At 41.2% G+C, this 24392-nt stretch overlaps 2 protein-coding genes across 2 annotated transcripts in view; both read left to right on the forward strand.

Annotated features, from left to right (window-relative positions):
- Positions 1 to 24392, forward strand: part of DNAH2 (dynein axonemal heavy chain 2) — a 103440-nt gene that overhangs the window by 11219 nt on the left and 67829 nt on the right. Inside the window, exons 4-14 of the mRNA XM_081162046.1 lie at positions 367 to 537; positions 9857 to 10085; positions 10614 to 10724; positions 10893 to 11131; positions 12103 to 12294; positions 12971 to 13128; positions 13620 to 13707; positions 14050 to 14255; positions 14708 to 14837; positions 15110 to 15292; positions 16574 to 16788. Coding sequence (XP_081018172.1) covers positions 367 to 537; positions 9857 to 10085; positions 10614 to 10724; positions 10893 to 11131; positions 12103 to 12294; positions 12971 to 13128; positions 13620 to 13707; positions 14050 to 14255; positions 14708 to 14837; positions 15110 to 15292; positions 16574 to 16788 — 1922 coding nt within the window. The remainder of the gene's footprint in view (positions 1 to 366; positions 538 to 9856; positions 10086 to 10613; positions 10725 to 10892; positions 11132 to 12102; positions 12295 to 12970; positions 13129 to 13619; positions 13708 to 14049; positions 14256 to 14707; positions 14838 to 15109; positions 15293 to 16573; positions 16789 to 24392) is intronic.
- LOC308568571 (transcription termination factor 3, mitochondrial-like) lies at positions 7707 to 9084 on the forward strand. Its single transcript, XM_081161680.1, is given in 2 exon segments — positions 7707 to 7909; positions 7912 to 9084. Coding segments are annotated over 2 exon segments (948 nt in total). The 5' UTR covers positions 7707 to 7713; the 3' UTR covers positions 8664 to 9084.

The raw sequence follows: 24392 nt of genomic DNA on the forward strand, positions 1-24392 counted from the left end.
CATTTAGTTTGACTTTGAGGTTGAGGGTTGCTCAATAATGCATTTTTACAACCACAGGCATAAATGAAATATCTTCAGAAGAAAATATCTCAAGAAAGGATAACCTTCTTTGAAAGGAAACTAAGAAAACTCTTAGTTTTCCTCTACAGTCCATTCTATTTTTACTCATAGAGGCAAGAGAATCTTATTGTCTTGTTTCATCAAAAGCTTGAAACCTATCATTCAGCTCATCCTCAGCTTTCTCTTCACCATTCTGGTCCTGTCTGACTTCTCTCATTTTCTATGTCCTCACATGTGATTGTAGATGGGAGAAATGAGTCATCTTAACAGCTGTATCTTTTTTGGCTCTCTGTTCTCCTTCTGTAGAAACCCCTTTTCCTGTCACGAGCTGTGCTGACAGGACTGGCAGATGCCAAATGGACAGAGGAGCATGATGCCATTCTGGAACACTTTGCCCAGGACCCATCAGAGCCCATCCTTACCATCTTCATTGACCCCTGTTTGGGGCTGAAGCTAGATCTGGGTATGCCTGTACAGGTGGGTACTCCATTTCCCCACACTCCAGGGTGGTCTTCCAGGGAGCTGAGGGTTCTGCATATCTGTCATCTCGGAGTCTTATTTCCTGTGCCTGAGGTCTGTTGGCACAGAGGGAGTGAAGCAGGCTTTTGCTTTTGAGGATCTCGTGGTCTAGTGGGAAAGATAGACATATAAAAAGTATTTACAATATATTATGATGCATGAGCGAAGCTTTATAGGAGCTTTATGGGAGCAGCTAATGTAGCCAGTGGAATGCTGGCAAGGCTTGGTGATGGAGGGGATATTTGAGTTGGGGATGAAGACTTAGCAGGATTTCATCGGGGCTGGGTAAGAGCCCTTTAAGTAAAGAACACTTTATGTGCAAAGAAAAGGGTTGTGGGAAATGATACTGAAAAAGTGGGTTGGGGTCAGCTTGTGAAGGGCCTTGTATGTTATGCAAAGAATTTGGCTTCTATCCTGGAGGGAAATATTGAAGGCTTTCATGGATTAGATATATAAGTATTTTAACAAGGTGGGGGATACATTAGCGAAAGGTAGACCACAGGTAGGGAGACAGTTAAAAGACATATAGTAAAATGATAGTGGTAGAATCTGGGCCGTAGATATACAGGTCATTATTGTAAAATCCTTTTAACTTTGTTGTATGCTTGAAAACTTTTGAAATAAGATGTTGGAAAAGAAAAAGGCTATTGCTTTGCTTTTATTGCCAGTACACATACAAAAATCACAATGATAATGAAGATGAGCATGGTCCTGTGCAATGACACAATTTGTGAAACATTAAATGCAAAAACAGGCTAGGGATTTTTCTTGTATATTGGCAATAATCAGCTACAAAACATGAAAAAAAGATTTTATTCACAAAAGGGATAAAAATTTGCAAAATATATGTAGGATTTATATGAAAGAAAATAACGTTGCTGCAGGCCATGAAAGAAGATTTGAATAGATGGTAAGCCATACCCTGTTTCTGAGTGGAAATCTTAATATTATGTTAAGATCATTCCTTCTAAAAAATGTACCACTTTAATGTAATCCAATCAAAGTGCCACAGTCCCTAGATACCTTGTGTAAAGGATTTTAAAATATATCCAGAAAAATGCATGAACATAACAAAGGAAATGATGAAGGAAAGTAATGGAGGAGACTTGTGAATATGAAAATCTTTTATTAAACTACAGTAATTAAAAACAGTTGTACTGGGGCAGGAATATGACAATATAAGCAACAGTAAAGAAACGTAGAAAGTACAGAACCATATATGTAAGCATTTTCTATAAAAGTGGCATTTAAAATCTGTGGGTAAGGAGGAATTATTCAATGAATAGAATTGGGAAACATGAAAAACAACATTTTTCCATTAAAAGATCTATTTAGCTGAAGGGAGGGGGAAATGTGGAAATCTTGGTCGAATAGTACAAGGTTTCTGACACTAAAAACAAAGGCAAGAAAAGCAAAAATAAACAAGTGGAACTACATTAAACTGAAAAGCTTCTGAACAACAAAGGAAACCATCAATATGAAAAGAAAACCTAAGGAATGGGAGAAAATATTTGCAAATCATAATCCAGTAAGAGGTTATTATCCAAAAAATATGAAGAACTCATACAACTCAATAGCAAAATGATAAATAATCTAAGAAATAGGCAGAAGAATTGAAAAAACGTTTTTCCAAAGAAAGCATACAAATGAAAAGATGCTCAGCATCACTAATCATTAGGGAAATGAAAACCAAAACGACAATGAAATATCACCTTACACCTTTTATTTATTTTTAATTTTTATGTTTTTATTTATTTTATTTATCATCTATATATGTTTTTATTGATTTTAGAGAGAGGGGAAGGGAGAGGGAGAGACAGAGACAGAAACATTGATGAGAGAGAGACATCAACATCTATTGGCTGCCTCTGGCACACTCCCTGCTGGGGATCGAGCACCCAACCTGGGCCCCAACCAGGAATCGAACCAGTGACCTCCTGGTGCATGGGTCGACACTCAACCACTGAGCAACACTGGCTGGGCCACCTCACACCTTTTAGAATGGCTATCATAAAGAGATAACAAGTGTTGGTGAGGATGTGAAAAAAAGGGAACCTTTGTGAATTGTTGTTGGGAATGTAAATTGGTGCAGCCACTATGGAAAATAGTATGGAGTTTACTCAAAAATTTTAAAATAGAACCACCATATGATACAGCAATTCCTCTTTTGTGTATATATCTGAAGGAAATGAAATCGCTATCTCAAAGTGATATCTGCACCCTCATGTTCATTGTAGCATTATTTATAATAGCCAAGACACGGAAACAACTTGTGTCCACTGATGGATGGATGATGAACACACACACACACACACACACACACACACACACACACACACACTGGAATACTATTCAGCAATGAGAAAGAAGGAAATTTGTGCCGTTCACAACATGGATTGACCCAAAGGGCAGTATGCTAAGTGAAATAAGTCAGACAGAGACAAATATTGTATGAATATTTGGGGGAAATATTTGGGGGAATCTAGGGGGAAAAACCTAACTAGTTGAAACAGATTACAGATTGTTGGTTGCAGAGTCAGGAGGTGGGGGATAGGGAAAATGGGTGAAAATGGTCAAAAGGTACAAACTTCCAGGTAAAAGATAAGTTCTGGGGATATAATGTATAGCATGTTGACTATAGTTAATAGTACTTATTGTGTATTTGAAAGTTGTTAAGTGAATAGATCTTAAAAGTCCTCATGATAAGAAAATCTGTAACTATGGGAGATGATGGAGGTTAATTAAACTTTTGGTAATCATTTTACAATAAATTCATATATCAAATCATTATATTGTACACCTTAAACTAATGTTATAGGTCAATTATATCACAATAAGACTGGGGGCTGTGTGACGGGTTCAAAGTTCAAGATCTAATATACAGCATGGTAACTATAGTTAATACTGGCCCTAGACAGTTTTGCTTAGTGGTTAGAGCATCGGCCCTCAAACTGAAGGGTCTCGGGTTTGAGTCCAGTCAAGGGCACGTACCTTGGTTGCAGGCTCGATCCCTGGCCCGGTCGGGGTACGTGCAGGAGGCAGCCAATTGATGTGTCTCTCTCATCGATGTTTCTTTCTCTCTGTCTCTTCCCCTCTCTTCTACTCTCTTTAAAAAAATCAATGGAAAAAATATCCTTGGGTAAGGATTAACAAACAAAGAAAAATTATTACTCTTGAATACTTGATAAGTTGAGCAAAAAGTAAAACCAGAAATAAAAAACTACAGAAAAAAAACTACCCAAGAGTGAGTAAACAAGAAAAGAAGCATAATATAATCTTATAAACTTTAAAAGTGGTAACCAATGAAAGATCTAGGCACTGAATTAAGGAAACAACACTCCCCACAGGAATAGTGAACCCTAGTGAGATGGAGTGAACTTTAGATACAGGACATTTAATAAAATCTGAAAAGAGAGAAAGAGCCCAGGTTTGTTTTTGTTTTTTTTGTAAAGCCAGAATTTATTTCTATTTAAAAGTGCTCAAGAGACTTTAAAAAGGCCCAAAGCTCAAAAGGCATCCAGGTTTAGTTGAAGATCATTCTGAGGTGGCGTCTGTTGGTTTCTTCATTACTGAGTCATCAATTTGGTCCTTGTTAATAAAAGGCCCTGATAATTGTAGTTGGATTGTGGCAATTTCCTCTGACTCCCAGAATCTTTCATAAATGGCCATCAGTTTGCAAATGATGAAAAATGTAATACCAGAAACAATCACAAAACATCTGCAGATTCTACTTGAATATCCTTTCTGCATCATTCTTCGAAGCCAGGTCCAATGATTATCAATTTGCGTAGCAGAGATCATGATGCGTGTCACCTGCAAAGACTGGTATTACAAGCAGCTCTTTCAGAACAGAAACCAGCAAACACTCTTCAAGACGAAACACCGTAACAAAGATTTTATGCTGTTTACCACCTGCCTATATCTTCATGCAATTCTCTTAGGCTAGAGAAAAGTGAATAAAATATAAGGACTCGAGTCTTTCTTTTTTTAAAAATATTTTTTATTGATTTTAGAGAGAGAGAGAGAGAAACATCTATAGATTGACTCTGGTACACACCCCAAACAGGGTATGTGCCCTAACCAGGAATTGAACTGGTGACCTTTTGGTGCATGGGATGACACTCAACTAGTTGAGCCACACCATCCAGGGCAAGGACTCAACTCTTTCACTTTCACTGTGAAAGGGAAAACAACTGGGCTCTCACAATGGGACATCTAGGAGTCATCCACAGTACATTACAGCAAAAAGAATGAATCCATAGAGCTGTTCAAGCATGAGGAATGTAAAAGAAAAATGCGTACAAGCATATTACACCAAGGGAAAAAAACCAAAACCAAAAACAGAACAAAGCATGCAAAAGAGAAAAACATAACTGGAAATTCCTCACAACAGCATCATGTTATAGTCACTTAATAAGAACACGAATCAATTTTTTAAAAGCAGAGAGATGAAATGATAAAACATGAGAATGAGATAAAAGGAGATGCAGATTTTAGGAAAGAAATAAAATAGCATGTTACAAAACTAGTAGGTTGGAAATAGTAAGGAACTGAATAGCTATCCCTGAAAACCTGCAATAACATAGAAGAGAGGCTTGAGATAATTACATTGTATGCAGGAGAAAAAAAAACAATGACAACACTATTAGAGAAAAATTAATAGATATGAAAGACAGACACAGGTGATCTAATAGAGCCAGCTAATGAAAGGATAAAATACAAAGAATTTCCCTGAACTGCAGAACGAATTGAATCTAGAAATTAAAAAGATACTTTATTCCACAAAATTTGTACACAATGCTTAATGTCAATACACATCTTAATTAAGCTGCTAAAATGTAAGGAAATTTTTTTTTTTTTTTTTTAAATATCATTGGCTTCAGAGAAAGGGAGAGGGAGAGAAATAGATTGAAACATCAATGATGAGAGTCATTGATTAGCTGCCTCCTGCACGCCCCACCCCCCTCCTGGGGATGGAGCCTGCAACCCCCTGACAGGGAATCGAATTGCGATTTCCTGGATCTTAGGTCGATGTTTAGCCGCTGAGCCACACCGGTTGGGCAAGGAAGTTAATTCTTTAGGAACATTCCCTATGTGGTATGCCTGCCAATAATATTTAACTTGAATCTAATAATGAGAAAACAATTAGGTAAATCCAAATTAAAGGACATTTTGGAAAACAACTGGCCTGGATTATTAGAAATATCAATGCCATAGAAGAAAAGAAAAGACTAGGGAACTGTGTGGAATTAAAGTTGGATAAGGAGACACAACTGTGTGTGATCCTGGGTTGGATCCTGGATGGGGAAAAAACCCCCGATGTAAGTGACATTATTGGGACCATTGGGGAACATTAAATATGGACTGTATATATAGCATTATATGCAGTTAAGTTTTCTCAGTGTGATAATTACAGTGTTGGGTATGTTGGAGAATATCCTAATTTTTAGGCCCATATGGTAAAGTATTTAAGGATGTTGAGGATTTTGAGTATTATGTCTGCTGATAACTCTCAGCCTAGGAGAAAGAGAGAGAGAGAGGGAAGGCTCCATTGAACACAAATATGGCAAAATGTTAGCAATTAGCAAATCTAGGTGAAGGGCATGTTATTGTTCATTGTGTTCATTGTACTTGCAACCTTTTTATGGGTTGAACTTTTTTTCCAAAATAAAATTATTTTTATTTTTTTCAAAACAAAAATTTGAGAAAAAGTTATTTAGGCCTCTAGTAAAAAAAAAAAATCTACCAAAGAGAAACATTAGGCTGGTCTCAGACTTCTCCAAACACTCAGAAGACCACACCTACAGAGACCTCCAGGAAAGATAATGTGACCCAAAGACATTATTCCCGGCCTAGATAGTCAAGTATAAAGGCAACATAGGCAGCCATTTTCAATCTTGAAAGAACCTTACTTTAAAAAACAAAAATAATGTCATAAACTAAAATTCAGTTCATTAAGAAATAAACCAGATAAAGAACTCAGCAATAGAGAATCTATGAACATTCAGTTCATTTATTTATTTTTATTTTTATTTTTTTAAATTTTTATTTTTGTTTAAAGTATTACAGATGTCCTTTTTTCTCCCCAATGACCCGTTCCCCCCCGTTCCCCCCCGTTCCTTCCCCCTCCCCAGTCACTCTCCCCACCATTGTCCGTGTCCTTGGGTTGTGCATATATGCACATAAATTCTTTGGTTACTCTCTCCCCCTCCACCCCCCCCCGCCCTCCTCCAGCCCTCTGACATTCGTCAGTCTCAACTATGCTTCCATGTCATTGAACCTATTCTGCTCGTCAATTTATTAAGTTCTTTAGATTCCACCTATAAGCGAGATCATGTGATATTTTTCTTTCGCAGCCTGGCTTATTTCACTTAGCATAATATTCTCCAGGTCCATCCATACTGTCCCAAAGGGTACGAGATTCTTCTTCTTTACAGCTGCGTAGTACTCCGTGGTGTAAATGTTCCACAGCTTTTTAATCCACTCATCTACTGATGGGCATCACATTCAGTTCATTTAAATAAAGGACCAATGCTAGCCTGGCTGGGTGTGGCTCAGCAGTTGAGCTTCGACCTAGGATCCAGGCAATCAGGGTTCGATTCCCGGTCAGAGCACATGGCCGGGTTGCGGCTCAATCCCCAGCAGGGGGTGTGCAGGAGGCAGCCAATCAATGACTCTCTCATCATTGATATTTCTCTCTCTCTCCCTCTCCCTTCCTCTCTCTGAGATCAATAAGGACATATTTTTTAAAAAAAAGAACCAATGCTGCCCTGCTGCCTGCTGCTGAACAGACCGCAGCCCCTGGCTGCGCCTTGGCACAGGCTACTTTAAGAAAAATGGCCCTGTCGGCCCAACAGGTACCCAGATGGTTCAACTCCATGAGCTTGAAGAGCTCCCTTAGGGCTACACAGAAACCTTCTTCAGGGACCAGGGAGAGCACCGTGGCATGGATTTTCTGCTCGGCCTCTGGCGTCCTCCCACAATTGCTTTCTCCAGTGGGGCTTTAGGACTTACAGGACTTCCTCCGTATGGAATAATAGTTCCCAGTTTCCTGAGTCAAGTGGGCAAGAAATTAATTGTGCCCAAGGCACTGTGCTTCCTTCCGTGCCCGAGCAGTCACTGAAGACACAAGAGATGCCCACCTCTGACACTGAGCCGTCTCTAGAAGGGCTGGATGATGTGCCCCCACTGTCTCCACTGCAGCCAGTTTCTGAGGAGGAGGCCATTCAGATCATTGCAGCCCCTCCACTGCCCCCCGTTTCATTCACACTTCGAGACTATGTGGATCATCCTGACACTCTGCAGAAGCTAGTGCTTTTAGGAGTGGACTTGTCCAAGATAAACACCCAGATGCAGCCAACCTCCTTCTGAGACTGGATTTCAAAAAAGACATTCAGCAAGTACTCCTGTTCCTTAAAGACCTGGGTATAGAGGATAACCAGCTGGGAGCATTCCTGATGAAAAATTATGCTATTTTCTCTGAACATCTTGAAAATCTTAAGACCAGAGTGGCTTATCTACAGTCAAAAAATTTCAGTAAGACAGATATCACACAGATGGTCAGAAATGCGCCATTTTTGCTGAATTTTTCAGTGGAAAGACTGGATAACAGATTGGGATTTTTTCAGAAAGAACTTGAACTTAGTGTGAAGAAGACTAGAGATCTGGTAGTTCGTCTCTCGAGGCTACTACCTGGAAGTCTGGAGCCCTTGAAAGAGAACATGAAGGTTTATCAACTTGAACTGGGTTTTAAACATAATGAAATTCAATATATGATCACCAGAATTCCAAAGATGTTAACTGCAAATAAGAGGAAGTTTACAGAGATTTTCGATTACCTGTACAATGTGATGAGAATTCCCCACCACATCATTGTCAGGTTCCCACAGGTATTTAATACAAGGTTGTTTAAAGTCAAAGAAAGACATTTGTCTCTGGCCTATTTGGGAAGAGCACAGTATGATCCAGCAAAACTTAACTACGTCACTTTGGACAAATTGGTATCCGTGCCTGATGAAATATTTTGTGAAGAGATTGCCAAAGCTTCACTACAGGACTTTGAAAAATTCTTAAAAACTCTTTAGTTTTTGATAAATGTTAAAAATTTAATAATGTAAAGTAAATGTATGTATGAATAAATTAATATACTTCAAAAAAGAAAAAAGAACCAATGCTAAATAAGTATTGGAATTATGGTTATGCTATAGAATGTGAATGTTATCAACTTGGACAACATAAAAATAATACTGTAACAAAAATTGTGAAGTGGTGAGAAAATGAGAGGGAGTATGAGAATGCCAATGTTCTTATCTTTCAAAGCAGTAAGTCAACAGAATTTAAAATAGAAAGATAGTGAGAAAACTAATCTCTAATATTTTTCATAATCTCTCTTATAACCTTAGTAAGAGGTCTTTTAGGAAGAAATCTCTCTTACAGGTAAAGAAAGACTTATTTGAAGCTTATCAGTTCCTTTATTATAGTCACATTATTAAATTTAATACTTTTAACAGCATTGCCTGGGTGGTGGAATTTCAGATGACATTTTAATTTTATGCACTGTTTAACTTTATGCATTGTTTCAGTTATTTATAATTAACAAATTACTTAACAAAAATAATAGTTGTTAAGCTTTTTAAAAAATAGACACAATGCCAAAATTTAATTCTGGGTAGTGGGAAGATGGACAATTATTAATTTCTCACATTCTAAGAATGTAGAAGTCAGAAACTTCAAATTTAAAAAGTTTTAACTACATGAAAGTTATAAATTTCTGAATGCAAACAACCAAAGATTCGTCATAAACAAAACTGAAGGATAAATGAAAAATTGGCAGAAAAGTATATGTAACTGAAATAGAAAATCCTACACAATTGTCTCTTTCTTCCAGTCCTTCTCCTTCCTGCTTTTCCTATATCTGAAAGTGCTTTATTTATTCTATCTTTTTATTCCATCCATCCATCTGTCCAACATTTATTGAGCATCTAACATGTCCAAGTCACTGTGCTGGGTTCTGGAGCCAAGTTGGACAAAATACACAGCCCCTATCCTCAAAGCATGCTCTCTGTACTTCTTCCCTACACCCCTGGGTATGGACTCTATTATGTCCCTGCAAAGAACAGGGAGCACCTCATGACACATTTGCAGAATGGTCAGGATGTGCTAAGGGAAAGTTACAAAGAACTCAGCCAGGCTTTCACGATTGGAACCTCAGATTCCTTTGGGTACCATGGCTGGGCCTGGTGACTGAACTCTGATCTACTTACTGTCTTTCATACAGACCCAGAACCAGATTGTGTACTTTATTCGCCACGCACCGGTTCCTATCACTCCGGAAAACTTTGAGGCAACTGTGCAGTTTGGGACAGTGCGGGGTTCCTACATCCCAGCCCTGCTTCGTCTCCTCAGTGGTGTCTTTGCCCCTCAGATCTTTACAAACACAAGCTGGCCTGAGAGCATTCGAAATCATTTTGCTTCTCATCTGCACAGGTTCTTGGCCTGCCTGACAGGTGAGCAGAAAGGCGTGGTGCCCACCAACAGTAGAGCTAATGAGTCAGGTGGGAGATTCATCCTAACTACCTATGCTGCTTGGCACAGAGTACTCAGTATGTGTTTGCTGAATGAGTGAAAAGGGGTACAGAATTTGTCTTCCAATCCAGACACAGTTTTCTGCTGTAGAATGGTTAGCCAGATCTGCTCAAACTTGGAGTTGGAAATTCTCAATAGTACATGTGGGGTAAGGGGAAATGTAAATGGTGTGAGGGTAGTGGGAGTGTACATATATCATAGAAGAGAGGGTTGAGGGCATGAATCTTTGACCTTGTTTTATGACAATCTCTTATTATACCTCAATGAGGTTTCCTTCTTGCCTTCTGTTATGTTTCCTCTTGATATAAATTTAAAAAAATCAGTTTCTCCAGCCTGCTGTCCTGAAATGCATATATTTCTTGGGCCCCAGATCATCAACTATGATTGGAACTGGGATGGCATAAACTCACTCTTGTCAGTGAAGTTCCACGGTCTTATCCTTTCCTTAGATACTCGGTACAAACTGGAGGGGCACACTGTTCTCTACATCCCCGCAGAGGCCATGAACATGAAGCCTGAAGTGGTTTTTAAGGACAAAGAGCTGGTGCAGCGGCTAGAAAGTGAGTGGCTGGCGTTGCCAGTGTGTTGGGGATCCTAGGGGAGACGAAAGGGGGCAGCCCAGATGATGAGAAAGGAGTTGGGTTGGGAGGGCTATGTAGGGCGCAGAGGGAAGGACACAACTGGGAGCAGTGTAAGGCAACGAAGAGGTTTTGTATTCTCCCCTGAAGCCTCCATGATCCACTGGACCCGGCAGATAAAGGAGGTGCTCAGTGCCCAGGAGACTGTGGAGACAGGAGAAAATCTAGGTCCTTTGGAGGAGATTGAGTTCTGGCGCAACCGATGCATGGACCTGTCTGGCATCAGTACGCAGCTGGTGAAGGAGGGCGTGAAACACATTGAATCCATCCTGCACCTCGCCAAGTCATCCTACTTGGCACCTTTTATGAAGCTGGCCCAGCAGATCCAGGTTTGTGAGTGGATTAAAGGGTGGGGGCTTAGAAAAAAGTGGCCAGTGCTTGGGACAATATAGGGCGCAGAGATAGGGAGCCAAGGTAAACATCAAACAGCAAAGATAGACCAACGTAGTGTTTGAACTTGTACTTGTGGGAGAGTGTAAAAGTAGTACAACAAAAGGGAAGTCCCAAAGAGCTTATAGTTTAGTTAGGGAGACAACTAGTTAATCAACAAATATACATTGAGTACCCTCTGTGATCCTCACCCCTACAATCCAGTCGAGAACATAAGACTTACACAAAATAGGATTACTAGATGGCATGGGATCCAAGAGGAGCCCATGTGGCTCAGCTGAGAGAGTCGCAAGATAAGCACTTAAAAGTAAATTTAATATGGTCTGGAAAGCTGATTATGTAAGTATTGGGGATACAGAAATCAGAGTAACCTGTAAAATATGGAGATAGAAGACTTCTCTCCCTAGGTGGGATTTTAAGCTAGGTATTAAGGGAGCTGAGCCACAGCTGGGTGGAGAAGTCTGAAATCCCGGCTGAGAACAGGGCAGTGAAAGGGACTATGGTGGAAACTATGGGGGTAAATGGGAGTGATATCTGGTTAGTTGATCAACAGCTATTGAGCATGTACTTTGTGCAGAGTGCTGAGTGCAGCTGGAGGAACTAGAGAAATAGAAGGAAAACCCGAGTTTGGGTGACTCGCAGTCTGGTAGGCGAGATGGGACTCACACACCAGCAAAGACATAAAAATACTTGTGTAGAAGCTGGTAAATGAATAAAAGTTGATATTGCAAACTCTGGTCCTGAGGGCTGCAGAGACCTGAAATGATTGGTACTGGGTAGGGTTGTGTTAATTGGGAATACTTCCCAGTGATGACAAGTCAGGATGGGGTTCAGATGGATTAAAAAGTGCTTGCTTTGAACCAGTTCTTTCCAGTGGTTAAGTCTACTTCTGGTTTCTTTTTACTGTCAGGATGGCTCTTGCCAAGCACAGTCAAACCTGACTTTTTTGTCAATCCTGAAGGAACCTTACCAGGAATTGGCCTTCATGCGGCCTAAGGACATCTCTAGTAAGCTTCCTAAGTTGATTAGTCTCATCCGAATTATCTGGGTCAACTCTCCCCACTACAACACTCGGGAGAGACTGACCTCCCTCTTCCGAAAGGTATGTGTCTGCAGAGGGTAGGACAGACGGTTTTTAGAGGGTGGCTACGTTGACAGAACCCAGATTTTCTGAAGAAGGTGGAATTCCCTTAACAGAAGATCTGTGGTGAAAAGGCAGTGAGGAGCACCTTTCGGGTCAGAGACCAAAGGCTTCTGTCTGCATTGTCAACATTAGTGATGCTTAGAGTTGGGGCCTAGGCTGGACATTTGGCTTTCATATGGAAGTAGCCTAGGCGGGAAGAGGGGCTTTGAGAAGCGGAGTTGATGGAACGTAGGGAGGGAGGTGGGAAGGACAGAAGTCCCAGGCTGAGTTTACAGGAGAGGAAGACCCTCTTCTCATTTCCAGAGATGGAAATTGCAGTGGGTGAGAGGTAGATTTAGGAAGGAACACTGGCTTTTGAGGAGCAGGACCTGGCACATTTCATCTGCGGTGACAGCCAAAGCGTGGGGGAACGCTGAATGCTGGCTGGGAAGTCCAACTGTGAGGTGGGCTGAGGCAGGGAAGGAGGTGGAACCCAGAGGGGTGTCCACCAGCAGCGGAGGACCTGGGCAAGATGGATATCAGGAGTCAAATCAAGAAGTGGGAGGCTGAGACCTGAGGCACATCAGGGAGATTCAGAGAAGGGGGTAGGTGCAACTAAGGCTGTGAACTGAGGCTGTTGAGACTCCTCCTGCAGATGAGCAATGAGATCATCCGCTTATGCTGCCATGCCATCTCCCTGGACCGAATCTTTGAAGGATATGTCACTTCTAGCAAGGAGGACCTACAAGGCTGCATTTCCTGTTGTCATGCCTGGAAAGATCATTACCTGCGGGCTGTGCAAATGCATACCCAGTACGATGTGTCTCCTCTAACGTTCCGTACATTCCCCCCTTATCATTCCTGTAGAGCCTAGAATCCGACTCCTTTCACTTTCACTTATTTTTTTAAGCCTATGGATTGTATTTTTCTAGACCTGGGAGTTTCTACATGGATCCAGATTTTCTCTCTGGATACAGATATTCTAGCTGCTAAGCCTAGGTTCTCCTCACTCTGACCACCTCTTCTCCCTGATTCCAGAAGTCCTTCCTGGGCTTTTCCTCCTTTTTTGGCCCTAAAGTCTGAAATTCCATTATATATAAACCTTCTCCTATAACTGAGGCGCTTTGTCTCCTCTCTGGTTCTTCTCACCTTCCATTTTCTCTCTCAGGGTTCAGGAAAACTGCTTCTTGGGGTCTCATTTTCTAAGTCCCCCCGAACCCGGGAACCCAGTTCTAGTGTTGCTTAGGCAGATTGATACCTAGTGTTCCTGCTTTTTAATTTGGTCCGTCTTTCTCCTAAAACAGGTTCTCCAGTCGGGGCTGGGTCCTCGACCAGACCAGCATATTTGCTCAGGTTGATGCTTTTGTGCAGCGTTGCAAGGACCTTATTGAGGTGGGAAGACTGTGAGGGGAGAAGAATTAAAGCTAACAGCAGACACTCCAGAATTCCCGTTCAGGAGTTTGGGGATCTGGGGCAGACACTAAACATAGAACTTCACCTCTTTGGCTCCTCCTGCGTTCTTATGTCCTACCCCCCCCCCCATTCTTTTAGACTTTTGCCTGTTATCACTACCTTACTACCTCATATGTCGTTCAGCAGCCAAAATTCAACCCATTAGCCCCTTCCATCTGGTTGATAGTCTCTAGTTTTTAGACATTTAAATCTAAATCAAAGAGCCCAGGACTTATAAGTTCAGAAAGGAGAGCAGGAATTCTCATGTTGACTTCTTTTTAGGTATGTGACTGTCAGTACCATTTTGCCCGCTGGGAGGATGGCAAGCAAGGTCCTCTTCCTTGCTTCTTTGGCGTCCAGGGGCCCCAAATAACACGGAACTTACTGGAGATTGAGGACATTTTTCATAAAAATCTGTCCATGCTGCGAGCTGTTCGTGGGGGCATCCTGGATGTCAAGAACACCTCTTGGCATGAAGACTACAATCGGTGAGAGAACCACAGGGCTGACTGGGTAGAGAAGGGAAGAGAGGTCAGGGAAGACATTAGGAGGAGTGGCGAGAGTGTACAAAGGAAAGCGAGGAGGTGACAGGTCAGGGAAAGGGCGGGCAGGATAGAGTGCAAGGAAGGTGTCTGCTGAGATGAAGGGTTCCAGAGTTAGTCTTTCGGGGCTTGGATCCCAGTTCTGCCATGTACTACACATGTGACTGGGCAAATTACCAGTTAGAGCCTCTGTTCCCTCACCTATGACATAAGGTTAGCGATAGAACCTATCTCATTGCCTTGTTTTAAAGAATAAGTGGATTAATGCATGTAAAGCACTTAGTCAGTGCCTGGCACATGGGAAGCTCTTAGTACATAAGACAGGATTCTTACTGAGGGGATGCACTTGGGGGCAGATGAAGGCACCCACCCTTCATCATGCCTCTCTAACGATGCAGTTTCCGTGCTGGAATCAAGGACCTGGAGGTGATGACTCAGAACTTGATCACCTCTGCCTTCGAGTTAGTTCGAGACGTAGAGCATGGAGTGCTGCTGCTGGATACCTTCCACAGGCTTGCAACCCGTGAGGTGCTGCTGCCCTGCCTGCTACCTCCACCCTTAGTTCTTCTGTGCTTTCCCTTCAGTTCCTCCTGAGCCTCCCAGACAACATCCTGCCTCTATTCGTGCTCTTTCCTGTGTCCTAAATTGCCAGTGTCTCTTTTCTTCCCTCTGTTTCACTGGTTTCCAGATCGCTAAGGAGTGTGACTCCCACAGCAGGGTATAGCTTTCCTCTAGAATGATTAGCTGGAGGAACCCTCATCCCCAGGGCATGTTGTCAACTTCCATCTCTTCTTCCTTAGGCTATCAAGCGAACATATGACAAGAAGGCAGTGGATCTCTACATGTTGTTTAATAGTGAATTAGCCCTCGTGAACCGTGAACTGAACAAGAAATGGCTATACCTGGAGCCCTACATGGCCCAGTATTCTGGGCAAGCACACTGGGTGCGGATCCTACGGCGTCGCATTGACAGAGTCATGAATGTAAGTGCCCGGCCTTTTCTAAAACTTGCCCTCAGTGAGAAGGTAGAGTTTGCAGGCTGTGCCACATGCTGGGAGGGACCCACCCAAAGATTCCCTAGGGAGTTTTCATGACCAGAGACTAAGTCTGCCCAGGGGTGTGGCCGATGAAGCTCTGCAGTGAGGCAGGCCATGGCCTTGGGTTTGCAGCAGTGGTAAGTCTGCTTGGTAGAACACGGGCATTCCTATCAAGGTGGAGAGGACTAGGGCCAGCTTCTAGAAGCTGGGCCACCAGAGGGTAAGACAACCTCAAAACCCAGACAACTGGATGGGTGAGGCCCCTAAAGGGCCGCCTGGTCTCCGAGGAGAACAGGCACCAAGAAACAGAAAAATAAAACTTAAACATTTTAAGAATGTAAGTCTAAAGGTATCTACCTGCTATCATCTAACTGATTCTGGGAGAGAACATGCAGCCTACGGACAGCTGGAAGCTTCTTAAGAAGTGGTGGGCTCAGGCTGGTAGGAAGGGCTTGTACTAGTATTCAGTCTTGTGCCTCTTAAACCCTTTACCTCCACTAATTTACTTTCTTTCCCCAACTTTTTTCTTGAACTGAATCTATGCGCTTCTGTTTCTTTATTTTCACTCCTTTTCTCATTGTGCCTTGGTCCCTTCTTCTCACACTTCCTTTTGTCTCTACCTTCCCTCTAAACCAGTGATTTCCAGCCTTTTTCATCTCGTGGCACGTAAACTAACTATGAAAATTCTGTGGGACACCAAAAAATATATTTTTTGCTCATCTGACAAAAAACAGGTTTAATTTTGATTCATTCACACTGGTTAGCCATTGTTGTGTTGGCTGTTGTCATTTTTTTAAATTTAAATATATCTTTATTGATTTCAGAGAGAGGAAAGGAGAGGGGGAGAGAGAGAGATAGAAACATCAATGATGAGAGAGTCATTGATTGAGCCTGCAGTCCAGACATGTGCCCTGACCAGGAATCGATCCCCGATCACCTGGATCCTAGGTCGATGCTCAACCGCTGAGCCACGCCTGGCTGGGCTGTTTTCATTTTTTTATTTGACAATCTAAGGGAAGAAAGGTCAGTGTCCCTGACTAACAGTTAGGTATCACATGTTTTACAAATTCTTGCAGCGCACCGGGTGAAGATCACTGGCCTAAGTAGTCAGAATCAGTCTCCATAGCAAGCTGTGCACTTGTTGCTGGTGTGTGTGTGTGTGATCTCAGGGAGATGGTAAGGGAGCAATGTGGCAAGTAGGCTCCTCCCATTCACATTCTTCCTTAGTGTCTTTCTAGTGCTCATTTCCTGCCCCACATCGGGACTGGAGAGGAGAGTGTACATACCTATCAGCAGATTGTCCAGGCCATTGATGAACTGGTTCGAAAAACCTTCCAAGACTGGACATCAACGCTGGACAAGGATGGCATTCGGCGGCTGGATACACCATTGTTAAAAATCAGCCAGGAGAAGGCGGGCATGCTGGACGTCAACTTTGACAAGTACCAGACACTGCCCCCCCATTCCTTCTCCCTTTATCTGCGCCCCCTACTTATTTTGTCTTTGGTGCCATTCCCCTCCCAAACTCTTCCAAGAGTTTAACTCCCATCTCTTGTTTTTCTCTCCATTCTCTCTCTCTCTTATACTGTAACATGTTTTCTATCACTTCTTAATTTTAATTTTACAGTTTATTTTTTAAGAAATTGGTTGAAAAAGAAACCCCCCCCACTAACCTATTAAACTAGTGATGTAGGTGTTCTGCCACTAGATGGCCACGATGGCTCAGCTAAATCACCCAAACCGTGAGCCGTGGTGGGGGCCCTCCTGAGAGCTGATGGGGCTGCCAGAGTATGCCCTCTCCTGTAGCTTTATAACTATGACATTTCCACATTACAATTATTTAAAATTTAATTAATTAATTAGTTATTAAAAAATTATAGTGAGTGCCTTTCATATGCTAGGAACCAAGATAGGCACAGGAAGTTTATACAATGGCAAAGTCCCTGCCTTCTGTCACTCTGGAGTGAATAGTTATATCTACTCTTGGAGCAGTGCCTCCTTCCACATAAGATGCAGAAGAGAAAAATAAAGAAGGGGCTATGCAAGGCATATGTCTACAGAGATTACAAACCTTCTGGTGACAGTTTTTTCCTGATCGGAAGGAAATAACATTTTACTTGATTGGTTTCGGCTCCCTCTTGTCATCAGCTAGGCCCTATAATAAGAGTTGTTTCCCACACTTCTAGGCTGTTGCTACTAGCATTGGCTTTAACTCATAGAATGTCTTTATTTGTTAGGCAACTGTAGAAGGGCCTTTGCAAGAGAAGTCCTGTGCCAGATGGAGTCCGGGGGACACAAGAGACTGAGTGTGTCTGTCCTGGGCGGCTGAAGGCAGCCTAACCAGGGGAGATGACACTTATGGTTGCGGAAGGAAGTGAAAGAATCAAGGTAGAGAGGCAGGGCTGAATGTCAGGCCAGGGGTGGGGTGAAGACATTAGTGAGAAGGACATGGATTAGGAAGCAGTTGAGAAGCAGAGTGTGAAGATGAGGGTGAGGAGCTTGCGAAAAGTCTTTGATCAGTGGCGTGTGTTGGAGCCCAGCTTTGGTAGGGTCCATGGTTTTCTGAGGTGTGGTTAAACAGGATCATATAAAAATGGCCTTATAAACCAATAATAAGATTTTGAAGAGACAGAAGACTAGGCCAGTATTATCCTAGCTATGACATTTGCAAGCACATAGTGGAGTTGAATCTGCAAGACACAGTCTCTCCTCAAGCTGGGCACTCCCAAGAGAACTGCATTTGGGAGACACCCAGACACGCTTGTAGTAATGTGAATATGAGCCACAGAATCTACCAGTTGCCCTTTTCCCAGGAACTAAAGGACTGTACTCAAGTAACAGAATTTTATTAAATACCAGTGATCGATATTTACATTTTTAAGTATGAGAGAAAACAAAATTTGAGGAAGGGATAAAGAGATGCCATAGGTAAGCACTGGTTGGTGGCTCCTTCCTTCTAACCCTCAGAGTCAGGCAGTAAGCATGAATAGAGCATAAGCTTCAGTGCCCTACAGTCTAGAGTTTGAAACCTGGAGAGGATCTGTTTTGCCATGTGACCCCAGGCAAGCCGCTGAATTCCTCTGAGCCCAGGTTGCCTCAGCTACTTAAAACATCCTTTCCTGTGGTTGTCATGAGGCAAGATGACGTGTGTAAAAGTCGTCACAAAGAATAAAAAATCAATAAACATTATTTTCCTTTCAAAAAATTGCTTCATAAAACTTGGTGAACATGATATTTTTCAAAACAAATTTAGCAAAGCAATATAAAAGTTTTAATTTTTAAAACATTTAAAACTTTTAGCCCGGCCAGCGTGGCTCAGTGTTTGAACATTGACCTAGGATCCAGGAGATGGCTGTTCAGTTCGCGGTCAGGGCACTGCCCTGGTTTCAGGCTTGATCCCCAGCAGGGGGCGAGCAGGAGGCAGCCGATCTATGACTCTCATCATTAATGCTTTTCTCTCTCTCCCTCTCCCTTCCTCTGTCTAAAATCAATAAAGACATATTTTTAAAAAACACACACACACCAAAAGCCCACATTTAAAACTCTTAGAAAGGGTAGTGTATGCATGTTTAGGATTCAAGAGTTATTATACCAGGGTAGAGAATAAACAATCTCCCTCCACTGCTGTGCCCCAGTGACTCAGTTTTTCTCTGAAGAAAGAATCAATATTATTAGTTTCTCATGTAACATTCCAGAGGTGAGTATAAGTCTATATAAGTATCCTTTTTAATATAAATGGTAGCATACTATACACACTGTCTGTACATCCAAAGTCTTTCAGAATGATTTAATTTTCCATTATAAAATTATTGATAATTTTAGAAAATGTGCAAAATGCAAAAAAGTAGAAGAAAAAAATTTCCCAAAGATAACCACTCTTTAAAACATTTTTTAAAAATTGATTTTTAGAGAGAACAAGGAAGGGGAGAAAGAGAGAGAGAAGCATTGATTTGTTGTTCCACTTATTTCTGATGCATTCATTGGTTAGTTCTTGTATGTGTCCTGACTGGAGGTCAAACCCACAACCTTGGCATATAGGAGTGATGCTCTAACCAACTGAGCTACCCCACCAGGGCCATAACCACTTTTAATGACTTGTTATATTTTTTATCACTCCCCCCCGCACACACACTTCATATGGTTGTTTTTATTTAATTTTTAAAATCTTTAGTGGGCATTTTAAAATTACAAAAGTAGTATATACTCACTGTTAAAAAAGAGATCATCTTGCCTGGCTGGGTGTGGCTCAGCGGTTGAGCATCAACCTAGGATCCAGGAGATCGTGGTTCAATTCCTGGTCAGGGCACATGCCCGGGTTTCGGGCTCCGTTCCCAGTCGGGGGTGTGCAGGAGGCAGCCGATCATTGATTCTGTCATCATTGATGTGTCTATATCTTTCTCTCCCTCTCCCTTCCTTCTCTGAAATCAATAAAGATATATTAAAAAAAAAAAAAAAAAAGAGATAGAGAGATCATCTAGAAGTACATAAAGGAAAAAGTGAAAATCCAGCACATGGCCCCATTCCCAAGAGGTAACCATGATTACCATATAATCAAAAATATAAACTGCACACATCAAATAGGATCACATTAAACCAGTTATTTTTGCAACTTGCTTCTGTTAACCTTCTAAGGTTAATAATATGTGTGGGAGGTTTTCCAATCTCTAGGTACAGAGGTACGTAATTATTTTTCATGGCTTATAGCATCTCAAAGTTTGACTGTACTGTAATTTAATCAATTAGTCCACTATTGGTGGACTTATAAGTTGTAAAATTTCTGTAAGGTTTCTGAATATTCTGTACTAGAGAAATTTTTGTTTTGTATTTTTTCAATATTATTTTGTATTAGCTTCAGGCGTATAGCATAGTGGTTAGACAATTACAAAGTGTTCCCCTCAATATTTCCAGTATCCACTTGGCACCTTATATGGTTATTATAATATCATTGACTGTATTCCCTATGCTTTACATCCCAATGAGTATTTTGTAACCACCAATTTGTACTTCTTAATCCCTTCGCCCTTTACTCCCCTCCCCCTGCAACCTGTCTCCCCTCTGGTAAACATCTGTTATTCTCTGTATATCTGAGTCTCTTTCAGTTTTGTTTGTTTGTTTGTTTTGTTCTTTAGATTCCATATCTAAGTGAAATTATATGATATTTGTCTTTCTCTGACTTAGTTCACTTAACATAATACCCTCTAGGTCCACCCATGCTGTCACAAATGGTAAGATTTCATTTTTTTTTTTATGGCTGAGGAAATTCCATTGTATATGTGTACCACAGCTTGTTTATCCACTTGTCTATTGCTGGGCACTTGGGTTGCTTCCATAGCTTGGCTCTTGTAAATAGCTACAGTGAACACAGGGGTGCATATATCTTTTGAATTATGTTTTGGATTTCTTTGAATATATACCCAGAAATGGGATCACTGGGTCATAAGGCAGTTCCATTTTTAATTTTTGAGGAACCTTTTTACTGTTTTCCTCAGTGGCTGCACCAGTCTGTGTTCCCACCAACAGTGCACCAGCGTGCCGTTTTTTCTACACACTCACCAGCACTTGGTATTTGTTGATTTGTTGATTTGTTAATGATAGCCTTCTGCCAGGTGTGAAGTGATATCTCATTGTGGTTTTAATTTGCATCTCTCTGATGATTAGTGACATTGAGCACCTTTTCATATGTCTATTGGCCATCTGTATGTCCTCTACCCATTTTTAATTGGATTGTTTTATTGGTGTTGATTTGTATGAGTTCTTTATAAATTTCGAATGAACCTCGTATCAGATTTGTCATTGGTGAGTATCTTCTTCCATTCAGTAGGTTGTCTTTTCGTTTCATTGATGGTTTCCTTTGCTGTGCAAAAACTTTAAAAAATATATATATATATATTGATTTCAGAGGGAGGAAGGGAGAGGGAGAGAGAGAGATAGAGACATCAATGATGAGAGTCATTGATCTGCTGCCTCCTGTAGGCCCCCGACCAGGGATTGAGCCCCCAACCTGGGCATGTGGCCTGACTGGGAATCAAACTGCAATCTCCTGGATCCTAGGTCAACGCTGAACCCCTGAGCCATACCCGGCCGGGCTGTGCAAACACTTTTTAATTTAATGTAGTCCTATTTGTTTATTTTTTCTTGTTTCCCTTGCCTGAGGAGATATATCATAAAAAATATTGGTATGAGAAATGTCAGAGATTTTACTGCCTATGTTTTCTTCTAGGAGTTTTGTGGTTCCAAGTCTTACATTTAAGTGTTTAATCCATTTTGCGTTTATTCTTGTATATGGTGTAAGAAGATGGTCTAGTTTCATTTTTTACATGTATCTGCCCAATTTTCCCAACACCATTTATCGAATATAATGACTTTACCCCATTGTGTGTTCTTGCCTCCTTTGTCAAGTGTTAATTGGCAGTATAGGTATGGGTTTATTTCTGGGTTCCCTATTTTGTTTCATTGATCCATTGATCTTTATGTTTGTTTTCATGCCAGTACCATGCTGTTTTGATTACTTTGGCCTTGTACTATAGCCTTGGATGTATCAGGTATCATGATCCCTCCAACTTTAATTCTTCTTTCTCAAGATTGCTGTGGTTATTCAGGGTCTTTTGGGGTTCCATATAAATTTTTGGATTATTGTACTGGAGGATTTCAACTGGGGCTTCCTCTACCTTGTTTCCTTTCCTCCACAGTGACATGTTTACCTAATGTTTGAACTAGTATACATCTAGTTAGGATAAACTTAAGAGAGAATTTTCCTGTCTGCTGTGGAATCATCTCTGGTCCAGGAACACATTATTTATCTAAAATGCCATTTGCATAATCTTTATAGTAGGGTACAACAATGGCAGTGTTGGGCCAAATATTTATGGCCTAGGTTTAGCTGAAACCCAAAGAATGGCTAGATGCTTCTTTCAGAGAGAAGAGGTGCTCCTGTTCTTTGGCAGTTGTTTTCTAGAGAGTTCTATTATAAGCTACTTTACGTTTTTATGGTTTTAAGATAAAACTGCCTCAATTGGCACTCTCCCTCCCACCCCAGGGGAGCACGCCAGCACCATCTCCTTCTTCCTTCTTCCCTCCGAGGGGACCTCATGAGACTTCCAACCAGTGGAGCAATAGGGGACAATGGGCAGCAGCAGTTCCTCCCAAGCTAGCCTCCTGAACCTGTCTCCAAAGCCCCCTTCTCTCTGACTTTCCAGGGAGCCAGAGCAGCCCAGCCTAGGTTCTGAGGTTGCTGCTTTTATGTGCCTTCCTCATTTCATTGTCCTAAGTATATTTTTGCTGCGGCCAATAAATTCTTGCTTTCTTTTCTACACTTTGTCTCTTGATTGAAATCTTTCCCTCATAAAGACAAGAACTGAGATCTCCCCAGTAACAGTAATAAAATGCCATAACGACGAGATGGAAATAATACAAGTAATAATATAGAATGATGATAAAAGCAATGCTGATATTGGTAATGAGGTTTGAGCACTGACTGCATTCTCAAACTATATTATGAACTGTTTTGCCACTTGTTTTTAGCTATGTTGTCTTCATTAAACCTCATGGCAACCAAGAAGTTGAAATTATTATCTTCATTTTATTTTTTTAAAGATAGGATATTGATGATTAAAACAACAACAACAAAACCTTGCCTCAATACAGTAAATAATGTATGAGGGGAAAAAATATGATCATAGGGAAGGATTTTGAAAAGTCTGGGCTCATCAAACCAGTAAAGAAATCCAAGACAGTTTCAGCTTTTCCAAAACCTATTAAAATTGCAAGGAGGCGCAGATAACTTTATCAGTTTACTCTTTTGTGTTCAATGTCTAGATAAAATCTTGACATAAGCATGCAAATGTCTTAATTGTCCTCAGAATTACCTGACTCTCCCTTCGTTATGGGAGCCTTTCCTAATAGCATCTATTTTATCTCACAAGTGGTTTATCCCAAATATTTGAACTCTGAAGTCCAAATTGGCTTTTACTACATTTTATGGCCAGACTAGCTTTACTGATTGCACTTATCACAAACATATTCCAGATGTTGTCTATACCCTGGCTAAAAAGAGCTGTGTCATCACTATGTAGGTAGCAGATTCCTCTGTGTAGTGGAATTTTCCCAGAGCAGGATGTGGGAAACTGGCATCTGTCTGGTTTTTGTGTCTGGGGCTTCCACTTTCTCCCTGTCCCCCAATCACAGAGCACTTCCTCCACTGGGTCAGTTCATTCTGGGCTGCCAGTGCTAAACTCAGCTAGCTTCACTTTCCTACATATACTGCCTGACCACTTGTCTAAGGATAATTATAAAATATTTTACCAAAATAATTCACCATGCCCGGCCGGGCGTGGCTCAGCAGTTGAGCGTCTACCTGGGATCCAGGCAATCGGGGTTCGATTCCCAGTCAGGGCACATGCCCGGGTTGTGGGCTCGATCAATGACTCTCTCATCATTGATGTTTCTTTCTCTCTCTCTCCCCTTCTCCTTTCCTCTCTCTGAAATCAATAAAGATATATTTAAAAAATAGAAATAAAAAAAAATTCACCAGATTGATTTCTTCTTATGAAATGTATTTGTCAATAAAATAAAACTTGTACTCCAGAAATTTATTTATTTTTATTATTTTTTTAAAATTTATCTTTATTGAGAGTATTATAGGTGTCCCATTTTCCCCCCCCAATTGACCCCCTCCACTTCACTCCCACACCCTCCCCAGGCCTTCACCCTGTTATTGACTGTGTCCATGGGTTATGCATATATGCATATAACTTCTTTGGTTAATCTCTTCCCACCTTCCACCCCCCTTCCCTCTTTCCTCTGAAATATGATCATCTGTTGCATGCGTCAATGTCTCTAGATCTATTTAGTTCATCAGATTCTTTCGTTCATTAGCTTCTTCATAAAGAAGATCCTTCAACATTTCCTGTAGTGCTGGTCTGGTGGTGATGAACTCCTTTAGCTTTTTCTTATCTGTGAAGCTTTTTATCTGACCTTCAGTTCTAAATGATAGCTTTGCTGGGCAGAGCAATCTTGGTTGTAGTTCCATGTTTTTCATCACTTTGAA

This window comes from Miniopterus schreibersii (genome assembly GCF_964146895.1).
Source record: "Miniopterus schreibersii genome assembly, chromosome: 16".
In the NCBI taxonomy this organism is placed as follows: domain Eukaryota; kingdom Metazoa; phylum Chordata; class Mammalia; order Chiroptera; family Miniopteridae; genus Miniopterus; species Miniopterus schreibersii.